The 18,262-nt window shown below is 40.4% G+C and overlaps 1 protein-coding gene across 2 annotated transcripts in view; it reads right to left on the bottom strand.

The window, feature by feature from the left end:
* Positions 1-18,262, bottom strand: part of NPR3 (natriuretic peptide receptor 3) — an 85,545-nt gene that overhangs the window by 60,860 nt on the left and 6,423 nt on the right. For both annotated transcript variants that reach the window (XM_059060831.2, XM_059060830.2), the window contains exon 2: positions 12,841-12,963. In XM_059060831.2, coding sequence (XP_058916814.1) covers positions 12,841-12,963 — 123 coding nt within the window. The remainder of the gene's footprint in view (positions 1-12,840; positions 12,964-18,262) is intronic.

Raw genomic sequence — 18,262 nt, 5'->3', positions numbered from 1 at the left:
GGCGCTGGGAAAACTGGACAGCTACATGTAAAAAAAATGAAATTAGAACACTCTTTAACACCATACACAAAAATAAGCTCAAAATGGATTAAAGACCTAAATGTAAGACTGAACACTATAAAACTCTTAGAGAAAACATAGGCAGAACACTCTCTGACATAAACTGCAGCAAGATCTTTTTTGATCTGTCTCCCAGAGTCATGGAAATAAAAATAAAAATAAACAAATGGGACCTAATTTAACTCAAAAGCTTTTGCACAGCAAAGGAAACCATAAATAAAACAAAAAGACAACCCACAGATTGGGAGAAAATATTTGCAAATGATGTAACCAAAAAGGGATTAGTCTCCAAAATTTACAAACAGCTCAAGCAGCTTAATATCATCAAAACAAACAACCCAATCAAAACATGGGTAGAAGACCTAAAAAGACATTTCTCCAAAGAAGACATACAGATGGCAAGAGTCACATGAAAAGACGTTCAACATCGCTAATTATTAGAGAAATGCAAATCAAAACTACAGTGAGATATCACATCACACCAGTCAAAACAGCTATCATCAAAAATCTACAAACAATAAATGCTGGAGAGGGTGTGAAGAGAAGGGAACCCTCCCACACCGTTGGTGGGAATGTAAATTTGTACAGCCACTGTGGAGAACAGTATGGAGCTTCCTTAAAAAACTAAAAATAGGGGCTTCCCTGGTGGCGCAGTGGTTGAGAGTCCACCTGCCGATGCAGGGGACACGGGTTCGTGCCCCAGTCCGGGAGGATCCCGCGTGCCGCCGAGCGGCTGGGTCCGTGAGCCATGGCCGCTGGGCCTGCGCATCCAGAGCCTGTGCTCCGCAACGGGAGAGGCCGCAGCAGTGAGAGGCCCGTGTATCACACACACACAAAAAAAAAAAAAACTGAAAATAGGACTATCATATGATCCCTCTATCCCACTCCTAGGCATATATACAGAGAAAAACATGGTCTGAAAGGATACATGCACCCCAATGTTCATTGCAGCACTGTTTACAATAGCCAAGACATGGAAGCAACCTAAATGTCCATCGACAGAGGAATGGATAAAGAAGATATGGCACATATATACAATGGCATATTACTCATTCATTAAAAAGGATGAAATAATACCCTTTGCGGCAACACGGATGGACCTAGAGATCGTCATACTGAGTGAAGTAAGTCAGACAGAGAAAGAGAAATATCATATGATATCGCTTATATGCAGGATCTAAAAAAGAAATGATACAAATGAACTTATTTACAAAACAGCAACAGACTCACAGACTTAGAAAACGAACTTATGGTTATCAGAAAGAAAGGGTGGGGGGAAGGGATAGTTGCTGAGTTTGGGATTGACATGCACACACCGCTATATTTAAAATGTATAACCAACAAGGACCTACTGTACAGCACAGGGAACTCTGCTCAGTATTATGTAACAACCTAAATGGGAAAAGAATTTGAAAAAGAATAGGCACATGTATATGTATAACTGAATCACTATGCTGTATACCTGAAATTATCACCACATTGTTAATCAACTATACTCCAATGTAAAGTAAAAAGTTTTTTAAATTAAAATAAATAAATTTTTAAAAATTAAAAAAAAAAGAAAAACCAAAGATACTTGGTAGATTGTATCAGAGCACATTGTATAACTCCATGCAATTCAGTTTTCAAGAAGAAAAACTGAACTAATGGAAAAATAAGTTTTAAAAAGTTGTCCCAGGAACTTCCCTGGTGGCGCAGTGGTTGCAAGTCCGCCTGCCTTTGCGGGAGATGCGGGTTCGTGCCCCAGTCCGGGAAGATCCCACATGCCGCCAAGCGGCTGGGCCCATGAGCCATGGCCGCTGAGCCTGCACATCCGGAGCCTGTGCTCCGCAATGGGAGAGGCCACAGTGGTGAGAGGCCCACGTACCACAAAAAAAAAAAAAAAAAGTTGTCCCCAAAATCACCAACAATAAGTCATATATACATAAACCCAATAATAAGCCACATACATATGTGTATACATATACATGACTTCTTATGCACGCATATTTTGCATTGAGAAGGACACAGCACCACTTTTGTAGTATTCTTGCCAAAAATGTGTAAACTCAACTTATCATTTGAAAACACCAGATAAATCCAAATTGAGAGACAGTCTACAAAATAACAGACTTATCCAAAGTGTCACGTCATAAATAACAAGGAAAGGTTGAAGAACTATCACAGACTGGAGAAGATTAAGAAGACACACAACTAAATGGATTGGATCCTGGAACAGAAAAATAGCATTAGGAGGAAAGGTGGTAAATTTCAAATAAAGCCTGTAGTTTAGTTAGTAGTATTGTCCCAATGTTAATTTTCTTATTTTGATAATTGTACTATGCCCATTTAAATTGTTAACATTAGAGGAATCTGGGTAAAAGGTATACACAAACTCTATTTTGTTTTAAGTTCTCTGTGCATCTAAAATTATTTCAAAATAGATTTGTTTTTTAATTTTCCAAAAATTACCTCTGAAAAGAAGTTAGGTCCTGATAGAGAGTTGAATTGTTTCCATATTTCAAGGAATATTCTTATGGTATATAAACTGTTCTAGATCATAAAAACAATGGAAAGTGTACCAATTAATTTTATAAAGCTAATATTAACCTGATATTAAAATCTGACAATACCACCTAAAGGCAAGAAAACTGTCCAATCTCATGAGTATAGATTCAAAAATCATAAATAAAACACTAAAAACTTAAAATCAGCAACACATCTAAAAAACTCTTGACAAACTATGCTTAATTCCAAGAATACTATAATGGCTCAATACTAGGAAATTTATTAAAAGTACAGATAAAATGTATTTGATAACACTCATCACTCACTTCCAATTTTTAAAACCACACTTAATAAAGAATATTTTAACATCTACTTCGCACAAGATATTAGAAATTAAGTATTACCATTGTTATATAATATTATTCTAGCAGCTACTGCCAATGCAGTAAGAAAAGAAAGATAAATATAACATTCAACTATCAAAATGGAGCAATAACTATTGTTATTATTTGAAAGTGATTAAAAATGTATATTAGAACAGAGGATTTAATATGTGGAATTCTTGTTTTCTATAAAACAACTAAAGTTAAAAATGTAATAGGAAAAGATCATGAATGTAATAACAACCAAAAAACATAAAATGTCTAAGAATGAACTCAGCAAGAATGGTGCAGAATTCAAATAAAGAAAACTGCAAAACTTTGCTTATGGACATAAAAAGAAATGCAAATAAATAAAATAATTTAAAAGTTAGATGATACAGGGTTGACAGAGATGCAGAAAAACAAAATATCTCATACACTGTTGCAAAAATGTAAAGTGGCAAACCTCTTTAGAGGACAACTTTGGTAATATCTATCAAAATTTAAATGCATGGGTAAAAGGGAAGATGGCGGAAGACTAAGAGGCGGAGATCACCTTCCTCCCCACAGATACATCAGAAATACATCTACACGCAGAACTGCTCCTATAGAACACCCACCGAACGCTGGCAGAAGACCTCAGACCTCCCAAAAGGCAAGAAACTCCCCACGTACCTGGGTAGGACAAAAGGAAAAAGAATAAACAGAGACAAAAGAATAGGGAAGGGACCTGCACCAGTGGGAGGGAGCTGTGAAGGAGGAAAGGTTTCCACACACTAGAAGCCCCTTCGCGGGCGGAGACTGTGGGCGGCGGAGGGGGAAGCTTCGGAGCCACGGAGGAGAGCACAGCCACAGGGGTGCAGAGGACAAAGCGGAGAGATTCCCGCAGAGGATCGATGCTGACCAGCACTCACCAGCCCGAGAGGCTTGTCTGCTCACCCGCCGGGGCAGGCGGGGCAGGGAGCTGAGGCTCGGGCTTCGGCGGTCAGATCTGAGGGAGAGGAATGGGGTTGGCTGCGTGAAATCAGCCTGAAGGGGCTAGTGCACCACGGCTAGCCAGGAGGGAGTCCGGGAAAAGTCTGGAGCTGCCGAAGAGGCAAGAGACTTTTTCTTCCCTCTTTGTTTCCTGGTGCACGAGGAGAGGGGATTAAGACTGCCGCTTAAAGGAGCTCCAGAGACAGGTGCGGAGCTGCGGCTATCAGAGCGGACCCCAGAGACGGGCATGAGACGCTAAGGCCGCTGCTGCCGCCATCAAGAAGCCTGTGTGCGAGCACAAGTCACTATCCACACCTCCCCTCCCGGGAGGCTGTGCAGCCCGCCACTGCCAGGGTCACGTGATCCACGGACAACTTCCCCGGGAGAACGCACAGCGCGCCTCAGGCTGGTGCAACGTCTTGCTGGCCTCTGCTGCCGCAGGCTCGCACCGCACTCCATGCCCCTCCCTCCCACCCCCGGCCTGAGCCAGAGCCCCCGAATCAGCTTCTCCTTTAACCCTGTCCCGTCTGGGCAAAGAACAGACGCCCTCCAGCGACCTACAGGCAGAGGCAGGGCCAAATCCAAAGCTGAACCCTGGGAGCTGTGCGAACAAAGAAGAGAAGGAAATTTTTCCCAGCAGCCTCAGGAGCAGCGGATTAATCTCCACAATCAACTTGATGTACCCTGCATCGGTGGAAAAGCTGAATAGACAACAAATCATCCCAAATTGAGGAAGTGGACTTTGAGAGCAAGATATATTATTTTTTCCCCTTTTCCTCTTTTTGTGAGTATGTATGTGTATGCCTCCATGTGAGAGTTTCTCTGTATAGCTTTGCTTTCACCATTTGTCCTAGGGGTCTGTCCATCCATTTTGTTGTTTTTTCTGTTTGTTTGTTTTTTACTTTAAAACATTTTTTTCTTAATAATTATTTTTTATTTTAATAACTTTATTTTATCTTACTTTATTTTATTTTATCCTCTTTCTTTCTTTCTTTCTACTTTTTCTCCATTTTATTCTGAGCCGTGTGAATGAACGGCTTTTGGTGCTGCAGCCAGGAGTCAGTGCTGTGCCTCTGAGGTGGGAGAGCCAACTCCAGGACACTGGTCCACAAGACACATCCCAGCTCCACATAATATCAAACAGCAAAAATCTCCCAGAGATCTCCATCTCAACAAAAACACCCAGCTTCACTGAAGGAACAGCAAGCTACAGTGCTGGACACTCTATGCCAAACAACTAGCAAGACAGGAACACAACACCACCCATTAGCAGAGAGGCTGCCTAAAATCATAATAAGGCCACAATCACCCCCAAACACACCACCAGACGTGGACCTGCCCACCAGAAAGACAAGATCCAGCCTCATCCACCAGAACACAGGCACTAGTCCCCTCCACCAGGAAGCCTACACAACCCACTGAACCAACTTCAGCCACTGCGGACAGACACCAAAAACAACGGGAACTACGAAACTGCAGCCTGTGAAAAGGAGACCCCAAACACAGTAAGATAAGCAAAATGAAAAGACAGAAAAACACACAGCAGATGAAGGAGCTAGGTAAAAACCCACCTGACCTAACAAATGAAGAGGAAATAGGCAGTCTACCTGAAAAAGAATTCAGAAAAATGATAGTAAAGATGATCCAAAATCTTGGAAACAGAATAGAGAAAATGCAAGAAACATTTAACAAGGACCTAGAAGAACTAAAGAGGAAACAAGCAACGATGAACAACACAATAAATGAAATGAAAAATACTCTAGATGGGATCAATAGCAGAATAACTGAGGCAAAAGAACGGATAAGTAATCTGGAAGATAAAATAGTGGAAATAACTACTGCAGAGCAGAAGAAAGAAAAAAGAATGAAAAGAACTGAGGACAGTCTCAGAGACCTCTGGGACAACATTAAATGCACCAACATTCGAATTATAGGGGTCCCAGAAGAAGAAGAGAAAAAGAAAGGGACTGAGAAAATATTTGAAGAGATTATAGTTGAAAACTTCCCTAATATAGGAAAGGAAATAGTCAATCAATTCCAGGAAGCACAGAGAGTCCCATACAGGATAAATCCAAGGAGAAACATGCCAAGAAACATATTAATCAAACTGTCAAAAATTAAATACAATGAAAACATATTAAAAACAGCAAGGGCGGGCTTCCCTGGTGGCGCAGTGGTTGAGAGTCCGCCTGCTGATGCAGGGGACACGGGTTCATGCCCCGATCCGGGAAGATCCCACATGCCACAGAGCGGCTGGGCCCGTGAGCCATATACAGGCCGCTGAGCCTGCACGTCTGGAGCCTGTGCTCCACAACGGGAGAGGCCACAGCAGTAAGAGGCCTGCGTACCCCCAAAAAAAACCAGCAAGGGGAAAACAACAAATAACACACAAGGTAATCCCCATAAGGTTAACAGCTGATCTTTCAGCAGAAACTCTGCAAGCCAGAAGGGAGTGGCAGGACATATTTAAAGTGATGAAGGAGAAAAACCTACAACCAAGATTACTCTACCCAGCAAGGATCTCATTCAGATTTGAAGGAGAAATTTAAACATTTACAGACAAGCAAAAGCTGAGAGAGTTCAGCACCACCAAACCACCTTTATAACAAATGCTAAAGGAACGTCTCTAGGCAAGAAACACAAGAGAAGGAAAAGACCTTCAATAACAAATGCAAAACAATTCAGAAAATGGGAATAGGAACATGCATATCGATAATTACCTTAAATGTAAATGGATTAAATGCTCCCACCAAAAGACACAAACTGGCTGAATGGATACAAAAACAAGACCCATATATATGCTGTCTACAAGAGACCCACTTCAGACCTAGAGACACATACAGACTGAAAGTGAGGGAATGGAAAAAGATATTCCATGCAAATGGAAATCAAAAGAAAGCTGGAGTAGCAATGCTCATATCAGACAAAATAGATTATAAAATAAAGACTATTACAAGAGACAAAGAAGGACACTACATAATGATCAAGGGGTCAATCCAAGAAGAAAATATAACAATTGTAAATATTTATGCACCCAACATAGGAGCACCTCAATACATAAGGCAAATACTAACAGCCATAAAAGGGGAAATCAACAGTAACACATTCATAGTAGGTGACTTTAACACCCCACTTTCACCAATGGACAGATCATCTAAAATGAAAATAAATAAGGAAACACAAGCTTTAAATGATACATTAAACAAGATGGAGTTAATTGATACTTATAGGACATTCCATCCAAAAACAACTGAATACACATTTATCTCAAGTACTCATGGAACATTCTGCAGGATAGATCATATCCTGGGTCACAAATCAAGCCTTGGTAAATTTAAGAAAATTGAAATCATATCAGGTATCTTTCCTGAACACAACGCTACGAGACTAGATATCAATTACAGGGCAAGATCTGTAAAAAATACAAACACATGGAAGCTAAACAATACTTAATAACGAAGTGATCAATGAAGAAATCAAAGAGGAAATCAAAAAATACCTAGAAACAAATGACAATGCAGACACGACGACCCCAAACCTATGGGATGCAGCAAAAACAGCTCTAAGAGGGAAGTTTATAACAATACAATCCTACCTTAAGAAACAGGAAACATCTCGAACAAACAACCTAACCTTGCACCTAAAGCAATTAGAGAAAGAAGAACAAAAAAAAACCCAAAGTTAGCAGAAGGAAAGGAATCATAAAGATCAGATCAGAAATAAATGAAAAAGAAATGAAGGAAATGATAGCAAAGATCAATAAAACCAAAAGCTGGTTCTTTGAGAAGATAAACAAAGTTGATAAACCATTAGCCAGACTCATCAAGAAAAAAAGAGAGAAGACCCAAATCAATAGAATTAGAAATGAAAAAGGAGAAGTAACAACTGACACTGCAGAAATACAAAAGATCATGAGAGATTACTACAAGCAACTCTATGCCAATAAAATAGAAAACCTGGAAGAAATAGACAAATTCTTAGAAATGCACAACCTGCCAAGACTGAATCAGGAAGAAATAGAAAATATGAACAGACCAATCACAAGCACTGAAATTGAAGCTGTGATTTAAAATCTTCCAACAAACAAAAGCCCAGGACCAGATGGCTTCACAGGCGAATTCTATCAAACATTTAGAGAAGAGTGAATACCTATCCTTCTCAAACTCTTCCAAAATATAGCAGAGGGAGGAACACTCCCAAACTCATTCTATGAGGCCACCATCACCCTGATAACCAAAACCAGACAAAGATGTCACAAAGAAAGAAAACTACAAACCAATATCACTGATGAACATAGATGCAAAAATCATCAACAAAATACTAGCAAACAGAATCCAACAGCTCATTAAAAGGATCATACACCATGATCAAGTGGGGTTTATTCTAGTAATGCAAGGATTCTTCAATACACACAAATCAATCAACATGATGGGCTTCCCTGGTGGCACAGTGGTTGAGAGTCTGCCTGCCGATGCAGGGGACACCGGTTCGTGCCCCGGTGCGGGAAGATCCCACATGCCACGGAGCGGCTGGGTCCGTGAGCCATGGCCGCTGCGCCTGCACGTCCGGAGCCTGTGCTCCGCAGCGGGAGAGGCCACAACAGTGAGAGGCCCGCGGACCGCAAAAAAAAAAAAAAAAAAAAAAAAAATCAACATGATACACCGTATCAACAAATTGAAGGAGAAAAACCATATGATCATCTCAATAGATACAGAGAAAGCTTTTAACAAAATTCAACACCCATTTATGATAAAAACACTGCAGAAAGTAGGCATAGAGGGAACTTTCCTCAACATAATAAAGGCCATATATGACAAACCCACAGCCAACACTGTCCTCAGTGGTGAAAAACTGAAACCATTTCCACTAAGATCAGGAACAAGACAAGGTTGCCCACTCTCACCACTCTTACTCAACATAGTTTTGGAAGTTCTAGCCACAGCAATCAGAGAAGAAAAAGAAATGAAAGGAATACAAATCAGAAAAGAAGAAGAAAAGCTGTCACTGTTTGCAGATGACATGATACTATACATAGAGAATCCTAAAGATGCTACCAGAAAACTACTAGAGCTAATCAATGAATTTGGTAAAGTAGCAGGATACAAAATTAATGCACAGAAATCTCTGGCATTCCTATACACTAATGATGAAAAAATCTTAAAGTGAAATTAAGAAAACACTCCCATTTACCATTGCAACAAAAAGAATACAGTATCTAGGAGAAATAAAGACCTATATGCAGAAAATTATAAGACTCTGATGAAAGAAATTAAAGATGAAACAAATAGATGGAGAGATATACCATGTTCTTGGATTGGAAGAATCAACATTGTGAAAATGACTATACTACCCAAAGCAATCTACTGATTCAATGCAATCCCTATCAAACTACCCCTGGCATTTTTCACAGAACTAGAACAAAAAATTTCACAATTTGTATGGAAACACAAAAGACCCCGAATAGCCAAAGCAATCCTGAGAAAGAAAAATGGAGCTGGAGGAATCAGGCTCCCTGACTTCAGGCTATACTACAAAGCTACAGTAATCAAGACAGTATGGTAGTGGCACAAAAACAGAAATATAGATCAATGAAACAGGATAGAAAGCCCAGAGATAAACCCACACACATATGGTCACCTTATCTTTGATAAAGGAGGGAAGGATATACAGTGAAGAAAAGATAGCCTCTTCAATAAGTGGTGCTGGGAAAACTGGACAGGTACATGTAAAAGTATGAGATTAGAACACTCCCTAACACCATACACAAAAATAAGCTCAAAATGGATTAAAGACTTAAATGGAAGGCCAGAAACTATCAAACTCTTAGAGGAAAACATAGGCAGAACACTCTACGACATAAATCACAGCAGGATCCTTTTTGACCCATCTCCTAGAGAAATGGAAATAAAAACAAAAATAAACAAATGGGACCTAATGAAACTTAAAAGCTTTTGCACAGCAAAGGAAACCATAAACAAAACCAAAAGACAACCCTCAGAAAGGGAGAAAATATTTGCAAATGAAGCAACTGACAAAGGATTAATCTCCAAAATTTATAAGCAACTCATGCAGCTCAATATCAAAAAAACAAACAACCCAATCCAAAAATGGGCAGAAGACTTAAATAGTCATTTCTCCAAAGAAGATATACAGATTGCCAACAAACACAGGAAAGATGCTCAACATCATTAATCATTAGAGAAACACAAATCAAAACTACAATGAGATATCATCTCACACCAGTCAGAATGGCCATCATCAAAAAATCTAGAAATGATAAATTCCGGAGAGGGTGTGGAGAAAAGGGAACACTCTTGCACAGCTGGTGGGAATGTAAATTGATACAGCCACTATGGAGAACAGTATGGAGGTTTCTTAAAAAACTAAAAATAGAACTACCATACGACCCAGCAATCCCACTCTTGGGCATATACCCTGAGAAAACCATAATTCAAAAAGAATCATGTACCAAAATGTTCATTGCAGCTCTATTTACAATAGCCAGGACATGGAAGCAACCTAAGTGTCCACTGACAGATGAATGGATAAAGAAGATGTGGCACACATATACAATGGAATATCACTCAGCCATAAAAAGAAACGAAATTGAGTTATTTGTAGTGAGGTGGATGGACCTAGAGTCTGTCATACAGAGTGAAGTAAGTCAGAAAGAGAAAAACAGATACCGTATGCTAACACATATATATGGAATCTAAGAAAAAAAAGAAAAGGGTCATGAAGAACCTAGGGGTAAGACAGGAATGGAGACACAGACCTACTAGAAAATGGACTTGAGGATATGGGGAGGGGGAAGGGTAGGCTGTGACAAAGTGAGAGAGTGGCATGGACATATATACACTACCAAACGTAGAATAGATAGCTAGTGGGAAGCAGCCGCATAGCACAGGGAGATCAGCTCAGTGCTTTGTGACCACCTAGAGGGGTGGAATAGGGAGGGTGGGAGAGAGGGAGGTGCAAGAGGGAAGAGATATGGGAACATGTGTATATGTATAACTGATTCACTTTGTTATAAAGCAGAAACACAGCATTGTAAAGCAATTATACTCCAATAAAGATGTTTAAAAAAAATTTAAATGCATGTAACATTTGACCCAGAAATTCTACTTTTAGAAGCTTGTCTTACAGATTACACACACATACACATGTGTGTATGTATGTGCACACATGAATGCACATGGCAAGGCAACTCAATATAGCATTGCTCTTATAGCAAAAAGCTGGAAACAACATAGATATTAAAAAACAAAAGACTGATTAAGAAAGATGGCATATCAGCATTATAAAATACTATGTATCCATACTATAGATAGCATGATCATTTTATTGAAAAATTTTTCATAAATATATAATTTTTAATAAAATAGACAAGTCAGACATCTAAATATTATCAATGTACCTTTATCTGCCTGGCAGAGTTTCAGTAACTTATTTTCTTCCCTATGCTTTTCTATGCTTCTCAAATTTTCTATACTACTTGTGTATTGTAATGATCAGGGAAAAGTAATGCAAGCTTTATCCGTGGATGAAAGGAATTCCAGCACCTACTTTGTACTTGCTCACTTATAATATGCATTCACATGCATTGCCTCAAAATGCTATGCTTGCAGTAGCCAACTTGCAAAACTCAGAATAAATTTTTTTCATTTTTCACCAGTCTCTACCACTATCTCAATGAATTCAATACCGTAACCAATGATGTAATAACATTCTGATCTTGGGTCAAGAAGCAAAACTGCCACTCTGCTTGTGTAAAGATAGGGGGAAAGACACTGATGGGAGCAAGCAGGGGAAAACTGGGTGTTTATCCTGCAAGTCTCAAATCTTCACTTTTATCCGCTACAGGAAGCAGAGGTTACTTTTTCTTCAACAACTTTGCTTTACTCCCGTGAGAAGTGTGATTCGTTACATTTATGCACAATGATCTACTGCTTAAGTAGCCAGGAGCTTATCAGAGCAGGAAACTGAGGCATATGCTTTATGGTTTAGATCCCATCTCACTATATCTCGACCATGATAACTGAGAAGTGGAGCTCAGCATGAACATGCTGTTTGTGATACACACACTTACAGTTCCCCTGTAACCGCCAATGTGCGGTACTTGAGAAAATGTTCCATAGCCCTACACTGCTTACTTCAGAGAGAGCCCTCACCACATTTGGGGAGAATGTTTTATACCTGCGATCTTGATGACTTCCTTGAACACCCTCCATCACAGGAACCCTGGGAACTTCCCCAGATCCATTTTAAGGAGTGAAATGCTTTCGATTGTAACTGTCAGTGGCTTCCCAACTTTTTATAAGAGAAGCTAAGAGACTAATCTGGAAGGAGGAGGGGCTGGGAGCAGCGACTTTCAAAATTTTTTACCTCCATTTACAGTAATGGTTATTTTATTTATTTCACATTGTGGCCCACTACAAATACATGTGTAACATGCATAAATATATACACACAAACATGTAATCACATTACTAAAATAAAAGTTGTATGAAACCATACATATGCTATGGGTGACACACTTTGACATGTGCTATTCTATTATGTTGATGTGTTCGAGTCTATTCCATGCTGCTAAAAATTCTGCCCAAGTCTCTCTAAAATGATTCCAGCAGCAGTCCATCATGGTGGCAACCCAAAGTTGGAAATGCACTGGGGAAGGGTCCTCAGGGCCTGGATATGTGATCCTTTGGAGTGCTGGAGTGAGCTGTGTTCTCCCCAAGCCCCTTGGCAGCACAGGTGGTGGTAACTTTTTGCTCTGAGTTCTCCGAGAAGAAAAGCTTGAGAACTTAATGAGAAGGGGGAGTGTTCAGCATCACAAATTTCTAAAACCCTGTCTATGGAAATCAAATCTACTGAGATGACTCAAGTTATTGGCCCTGTCTCACAATCCCTTTCTTGACACCCTGGCAGGGGAAGGGGAAAGCGGAGGCAGGGTTACCGTAGGAAGAGCTGTTGAAGAGCTCGATGTTGAAGAAGGCATAGTCTCCGCTGGTCATCCCGTGCCTGTGCGCCGCCAGCATGATGCCGCGGATGGTGTCGCTGCTCGCACACATGATCACCACTGCGGGAAGAAACAAACGGACGCGTGAAACGCCCCTGCACGGAGGACAGCACCTGACGAGGAACAGGGCTCGGCTAAAGTCCTAAAGAACCCTCACAAATTATGCATGAATTACAAAGGGCAGAATGATAGCTTGACAGCGGAGAAAGCTATCCATCGCCACCATAACCAAGTGATGGACGTCAACGTCACCCACCATGGAAGCAGACTCAGGAGTCCCCCGGTGTAACACGCCCCGGGCCCCAACCCTCACCATGGGCGGCCTGAATCTAATCAGAAGGAAGCCGCTGCAAACCCAGCTTGGGGGACAGTGTATAGAATAGTGGACCTGCGCTCTTCAAAATGGTCACTTTCATGAAAAACAAAGATGGCCTGAGGAAATGTTCGAGACTCAAAGAGACTTAGAGAAACAGAAAGCTGACTGCAGTGTGTGGTCCTGGATTGGATCCCGGACCTTAGAAAAATTATAATAGAAGTTTTTCTATAAAGGGCATTATTGAGACAACTGGAGAAATTTGAATAAGGTCTGTAAATTGGATAATAGTATTGTGTTTGTGTTAAAGTTCTTGCTTTTCATAATTCTACTGTGGTTATATGAGTGAATGTCCTTGTTCTTAGGAAACACACACTTCAGTTTTCAGGGGTAAAAGAGCATGATAGCTCTATTTACTCTCAAATGGTTCATAAAAAGATAGTAATATTTGTGCATGTATATGTACATGTGTATATATTTGGAGGGGCCAGGGAGGGAAGGGAGAGATTAGAATGACAAAGCATAGCAGCAGAATGCTAACCATTGGTGAAAATCTGGGTGAAGGCTATACGGAAGTGCTTTATACATTCTTACATCTTTTCCAAACATACACAATTGTTTCAAAATGAATTAAAAAAAAATACTTCAAATTAATTCCCAGATTTGCCCACTATAAGATAGTGAGGCTTGTCAACTGCTTTTTATACTTTCACTGACATAGTAAACACATTTTCCTGAGAAAGCTTTCATTTGGCAAATCAGAGGATGGAGCGAGTGCTACAGGCTTTCTGCGGTCTGAATGTAGAACCGTCTTTCTCAAGCTGTCTCAACATATATAGGAAATAGTTACCAAGATTCCAGGTCCCTCCCCATGTGCTCTCAGTTCCCAACCACACTGTCAGAGCTGAGAGGCTTTAAGCAGCTGCAGAATATTGTTGCCTGCCACGTAAGAGCTGCAACGGACTAGAGGGAAGTGGGGACCTGGCCTTCATCCAGTTATTTTGATCACTGTTGATGGCCCCCTGCCCCCAAGACAGTGCCTGCTGTGCTTTTCTGCACACATGGAGGAGAGGAGAAGCCTGGGTGCCATAACCACATTATCGCCATGCGTGCCAGCCCTGCAGGTTGTGTATGTTCTTTGTAAAAGCATGGGTGCTGAAAGATGCAGAACAAACTTCAGGCTGTGCCAAAGCCTCCTTGGCAGCCTGCATGAAGGGCCAGGCGCTTGTTGACATTTCGTTCACTGCACAGGTTAATTCAGAGTGTTAGATCATGACTCTGACATTTCTTACGACAAAGGGCTCAGGGGACAGGCTAAAAGTCTGCAGAACAAGTTTTGAAAACAATACAAAACTCCGAAAGATTTATAACTGTGGGAGTAGGTGTTGTTTGTGCCTGGAAATATAGTTATATATTTGGGATAAACAGTCAGATTTCAAGATGTCTCAGTAAGGAAGCTTTCGAAGAAACTCCTCATTATTCACTATGACCTAGACACTTGTTTTAGCTCCGATTTGATTCTAGTCCTTTAAATGACAAAAGAGCCAAGGTGTCTCACAAAACAGCCTGGGCTAAGGCTGGACAAGTTCGAAGAGTGTGGATTCCAAGTGTGGGCATCACCAGGAAGGTCCAGGAAGCTCTGGCTGACTCGCCACTGGCGGACCTCATCATTTTTCATCACTTGATCATAGTCCAGAGTCTGGCTCTAAACCTTAAGACACAGAACCTGATTCTGTCAGCACATCAAGAGCAGAGTCATTGCTTGGGGGGGGGCAGAGTCCCGATAACCTAACTCAGATATTTTTAGATAATCTGAAGTGAAGATTAATTTCAATGAGGACCAAAATGGTCACAAACACGTTTGCGCCGACATAGACCTGGGAGTGCTAATTGAGGCGCCAAATTATAAGCAGAAGGATGGTGGTGAGGACGAAGTCAGAATCAGGGAGATCACTGCAGGGTTCAAGCATCCAAAGGCATCAGGTCTTGATAACCCAAAGCACCCGTCTAAGAGCTACACCTGGCCCAGGCCTGAACAGGCTGTGTCCTCAGGCCAGAGCACAGGCTTCCCCAAGTCCCGGATGGGCTGTGCCCAACACTGGCCTCTCTGTCACTTCTTTTCTCTTTTTACAGCCCTGGCCCTTCTCCTTCTCTCTCTTCCCATCACCACTAAGACCAACCCCTTGTGATAGACACATTCTTTCTTTAAATGTCAGTACCTGCTTGGACCGAGCAAGAGTGACCCGGAGCAGCACTGGGCCTATCTGAGCAGGCTGGAATTATTGTAGATCTCATCTGTTTTGTGTGGACAATGTGGTCCAACTCTGAAAATGAAATCCTAACTCCCATCTTCATGGGCCAGGTATTGTTTTTCTTCCACAAAACAAACCGATAGTGCACATTATCTCCCAGTTTAAGTTGGAGCAAGCACTTAAAGACACTGGCCGAGCAGTCAGAATGCAGAGTCCTTCTAGATTTGTAGAATGTCCCCTAATCTCTTATGGCTTTTTCATTCATGCCTAATTCAACAGCAAGTATTTTTAGCAACCTCTATACTATCTTTCGGGAGGTTTAAAATTGTTTTCACTGAAACAGCTTTCTCTTCTTACTCATGTTTCATCAGTTTACATAATAACTAATTAAATTGCATACTTATAATAATAAGTACAACTGGTATAAACAGATTTATGAGAAATGTGCTGGCAAACATGGGAGAAGTATACCAGCTACCAGCGTTCACCAACAGCCAATAAAGTTTATAGAGAAAAGGAGAGATCGGCTAATCCTGCAAGCTGCCTAAGTGGAGGTCAATTAAAATAATTTCTACTATACTTAAGTATATTTAAATATATAAATATTTAAATAAATCACTCTACAAACAGCAGAGAGAAGTACAAAGGGGTGGCTAGAGAAGTCAATTCAGAGACCCCAAAACAATCCAGGAAGCATACCTGAGTTAAGGTGATACCCTTTCCCCCTTTCAGGTTTACATTTGGAGCAACCTCTAACAGAAGGACACCCTTCATCTCCCCATGTGCCTTCATTTGTCCCTCTCCCCCAATTCCCATGGGGGAGGAGAAGGAGGGAATTGTCTGATTGCTGAGTCTGGAAAAGACAACCGGGCATACTGGACTCAGCCCTTTCTTCCTTCCTCTTTGGGGTGTGTCTGCTTGCAGAGAGTACACATTACGGGCAACTTTCACCCTGTAGTAAGGGGCCTGTCCTGGAGGGGGGCCTGCAGCACTACCTGTGATTTAGTGGATGACCCTGCCTAATTATGAGGGGAAGTAATAGCAGGCAGGCCCTTTTGGCAACAGATCTAAACCCATGTTCTCCTATAGGTTATCAATACTAAAAATGACATTTTCATATTCTCCATCTGACTCTTGCATCCATCTTCTATTTAATTCTAAACTTACAAGGGAAAAGAGAGGTTATTCCATGGAAGCAAAACAAGATATGCCATGTGCTGCAAATTGAAAATATGACAGCAGAAATTTAAAACTAAAACTCCAGAGTAACTGTGGGAGTAGCCAAAGAAACATCAAAGAGGAACTTTTTTTTAAAAGACAGGTGGTAAATAGGAGAAAAGGGATAAGAAAAACAGAGTCCCAAATCAGAAAGCCTAAAATCCAAATAAAACAAATTGTAGAAAGAGAGAACAGAGAAAATGAGGGCATATAAGAAATAATTTAAGAAATTTTCCCGGAACTAAAAGACATGAGTTTGTGAACGGAAAAGACTTACCCTTGAATACCCTAAAGGACATACAGCAAAATACAGACACAGAAGTACAATCAGAATGAAATGTTAAAACACTGGGAGGAAAGGGGAATTCTAAAAATTTACAGAAAAAAAAAGCAAATAGCAAACAATAGGTCAAGGATCCTAATCAAATCAAGCTTTCCAATAGCACCACTGGAATGTAAATGAAAATTCTTCAAATTTTGAGGAAAAATTATTTCCAACCTAGAATTCTATAATTATGTATAAGGGTAGGAAGAAGAAATTTCAGTCATGAAAGGTCTCAAACTTTAGCTCTCATCCATCCTTTCTCAGAAAGCTCCTGGAGGATGTGCTCCACCAAAAGAAGGGCATAAACCAAGAAAGAGGAACACATAGGGATCTAGCTCAAAAGGGAGAGGTGATAGAGTTGCAGAGGATGTTGAAGAAAGAATCCAGAATGGCAACCATGTGGTATGCTTAGAAAATAACCAAGCTGGAGCAACTCAGGAGGCTTAAAATAGAGAATTGGTAGATGATTTAGTTATAAGTTCATAGGAAACTAAGCAAAAATAGACTATTTTTTTAACCCCAAGGAAAACAAGTAGGGCAATAAAGAAATATCATTGTAGTAGCTTATATGGCTCAACTACATATAGCATTTAGAAGGTAATAATAATACAGACACTGAATACTGAGCTAACCAGAAAAAACCTGACACAATCATATTGAAAGGATGACTGGAAGGAAAGCTTGAGTGTGTGGTTAACAGGCAGTAGAAGAAAACTAAATCACTATCTTCCCCTGGGATGGCAAGAAATAAGACCTAAACCTGAAAAAAATAAAAAATAATGTTATTTAGAGATATGAAGTCAAATACCTACAGACATAGCTACAGGAGTTGAAAATAGTTGCCCCTGGGAGGTGAGATATGGGAAGCAGAAGATAGGAAACTCTTGTTCCTAGTAAGACTTGTGTAGTTTTCTGACTTTTTAAACTACATAGCTGTATAACTTTCATAGGAATAAAATCTATTGTTTAAAAAAATATATTTCTCTCTGGCTGTTTTTACTTTACATAAGCAATAGGTTTCATTTGCAAAATAGAGACTGCACCTTTGTTTTTTTTGTTCACAAAGTTCCATCTACTCCAAAGGCTTTCAGAATTTCTACACTACAGCCTACAATGCTTCTTTTACCCCCTGCTGTGAATTAATTATTTTACATTTATCATGGGTTCTTTGCTTAAAAACTCTGATCAACCTCTCTGTCATTTACCCCAGCCTAATTCTAAAACTAAATGACTCTTCTACTGATTAAATAC

The sequence above is a fragment of the Kogia breviceps genome, chromosome 4 (assembly GCF_026419965.1).
Source record: "Kogia breviceps isolate mKogBre1 chromosome 4, mKogBre1 haplotype 1, whole genome shotgun sequence".
NCBI classification, from domain to species: domain Eukaryota; kingdom Metazoa; phylum Chordata; class Mammalia; order Artiodactyla; family Physeteridae; genus Kogia; species Kogia breviceps.
The sequence above is the reverse complement of the archived record's forward strand: the minus strand, read 5'-3'. Positions and strand labels throughout refer to the sequence as shown.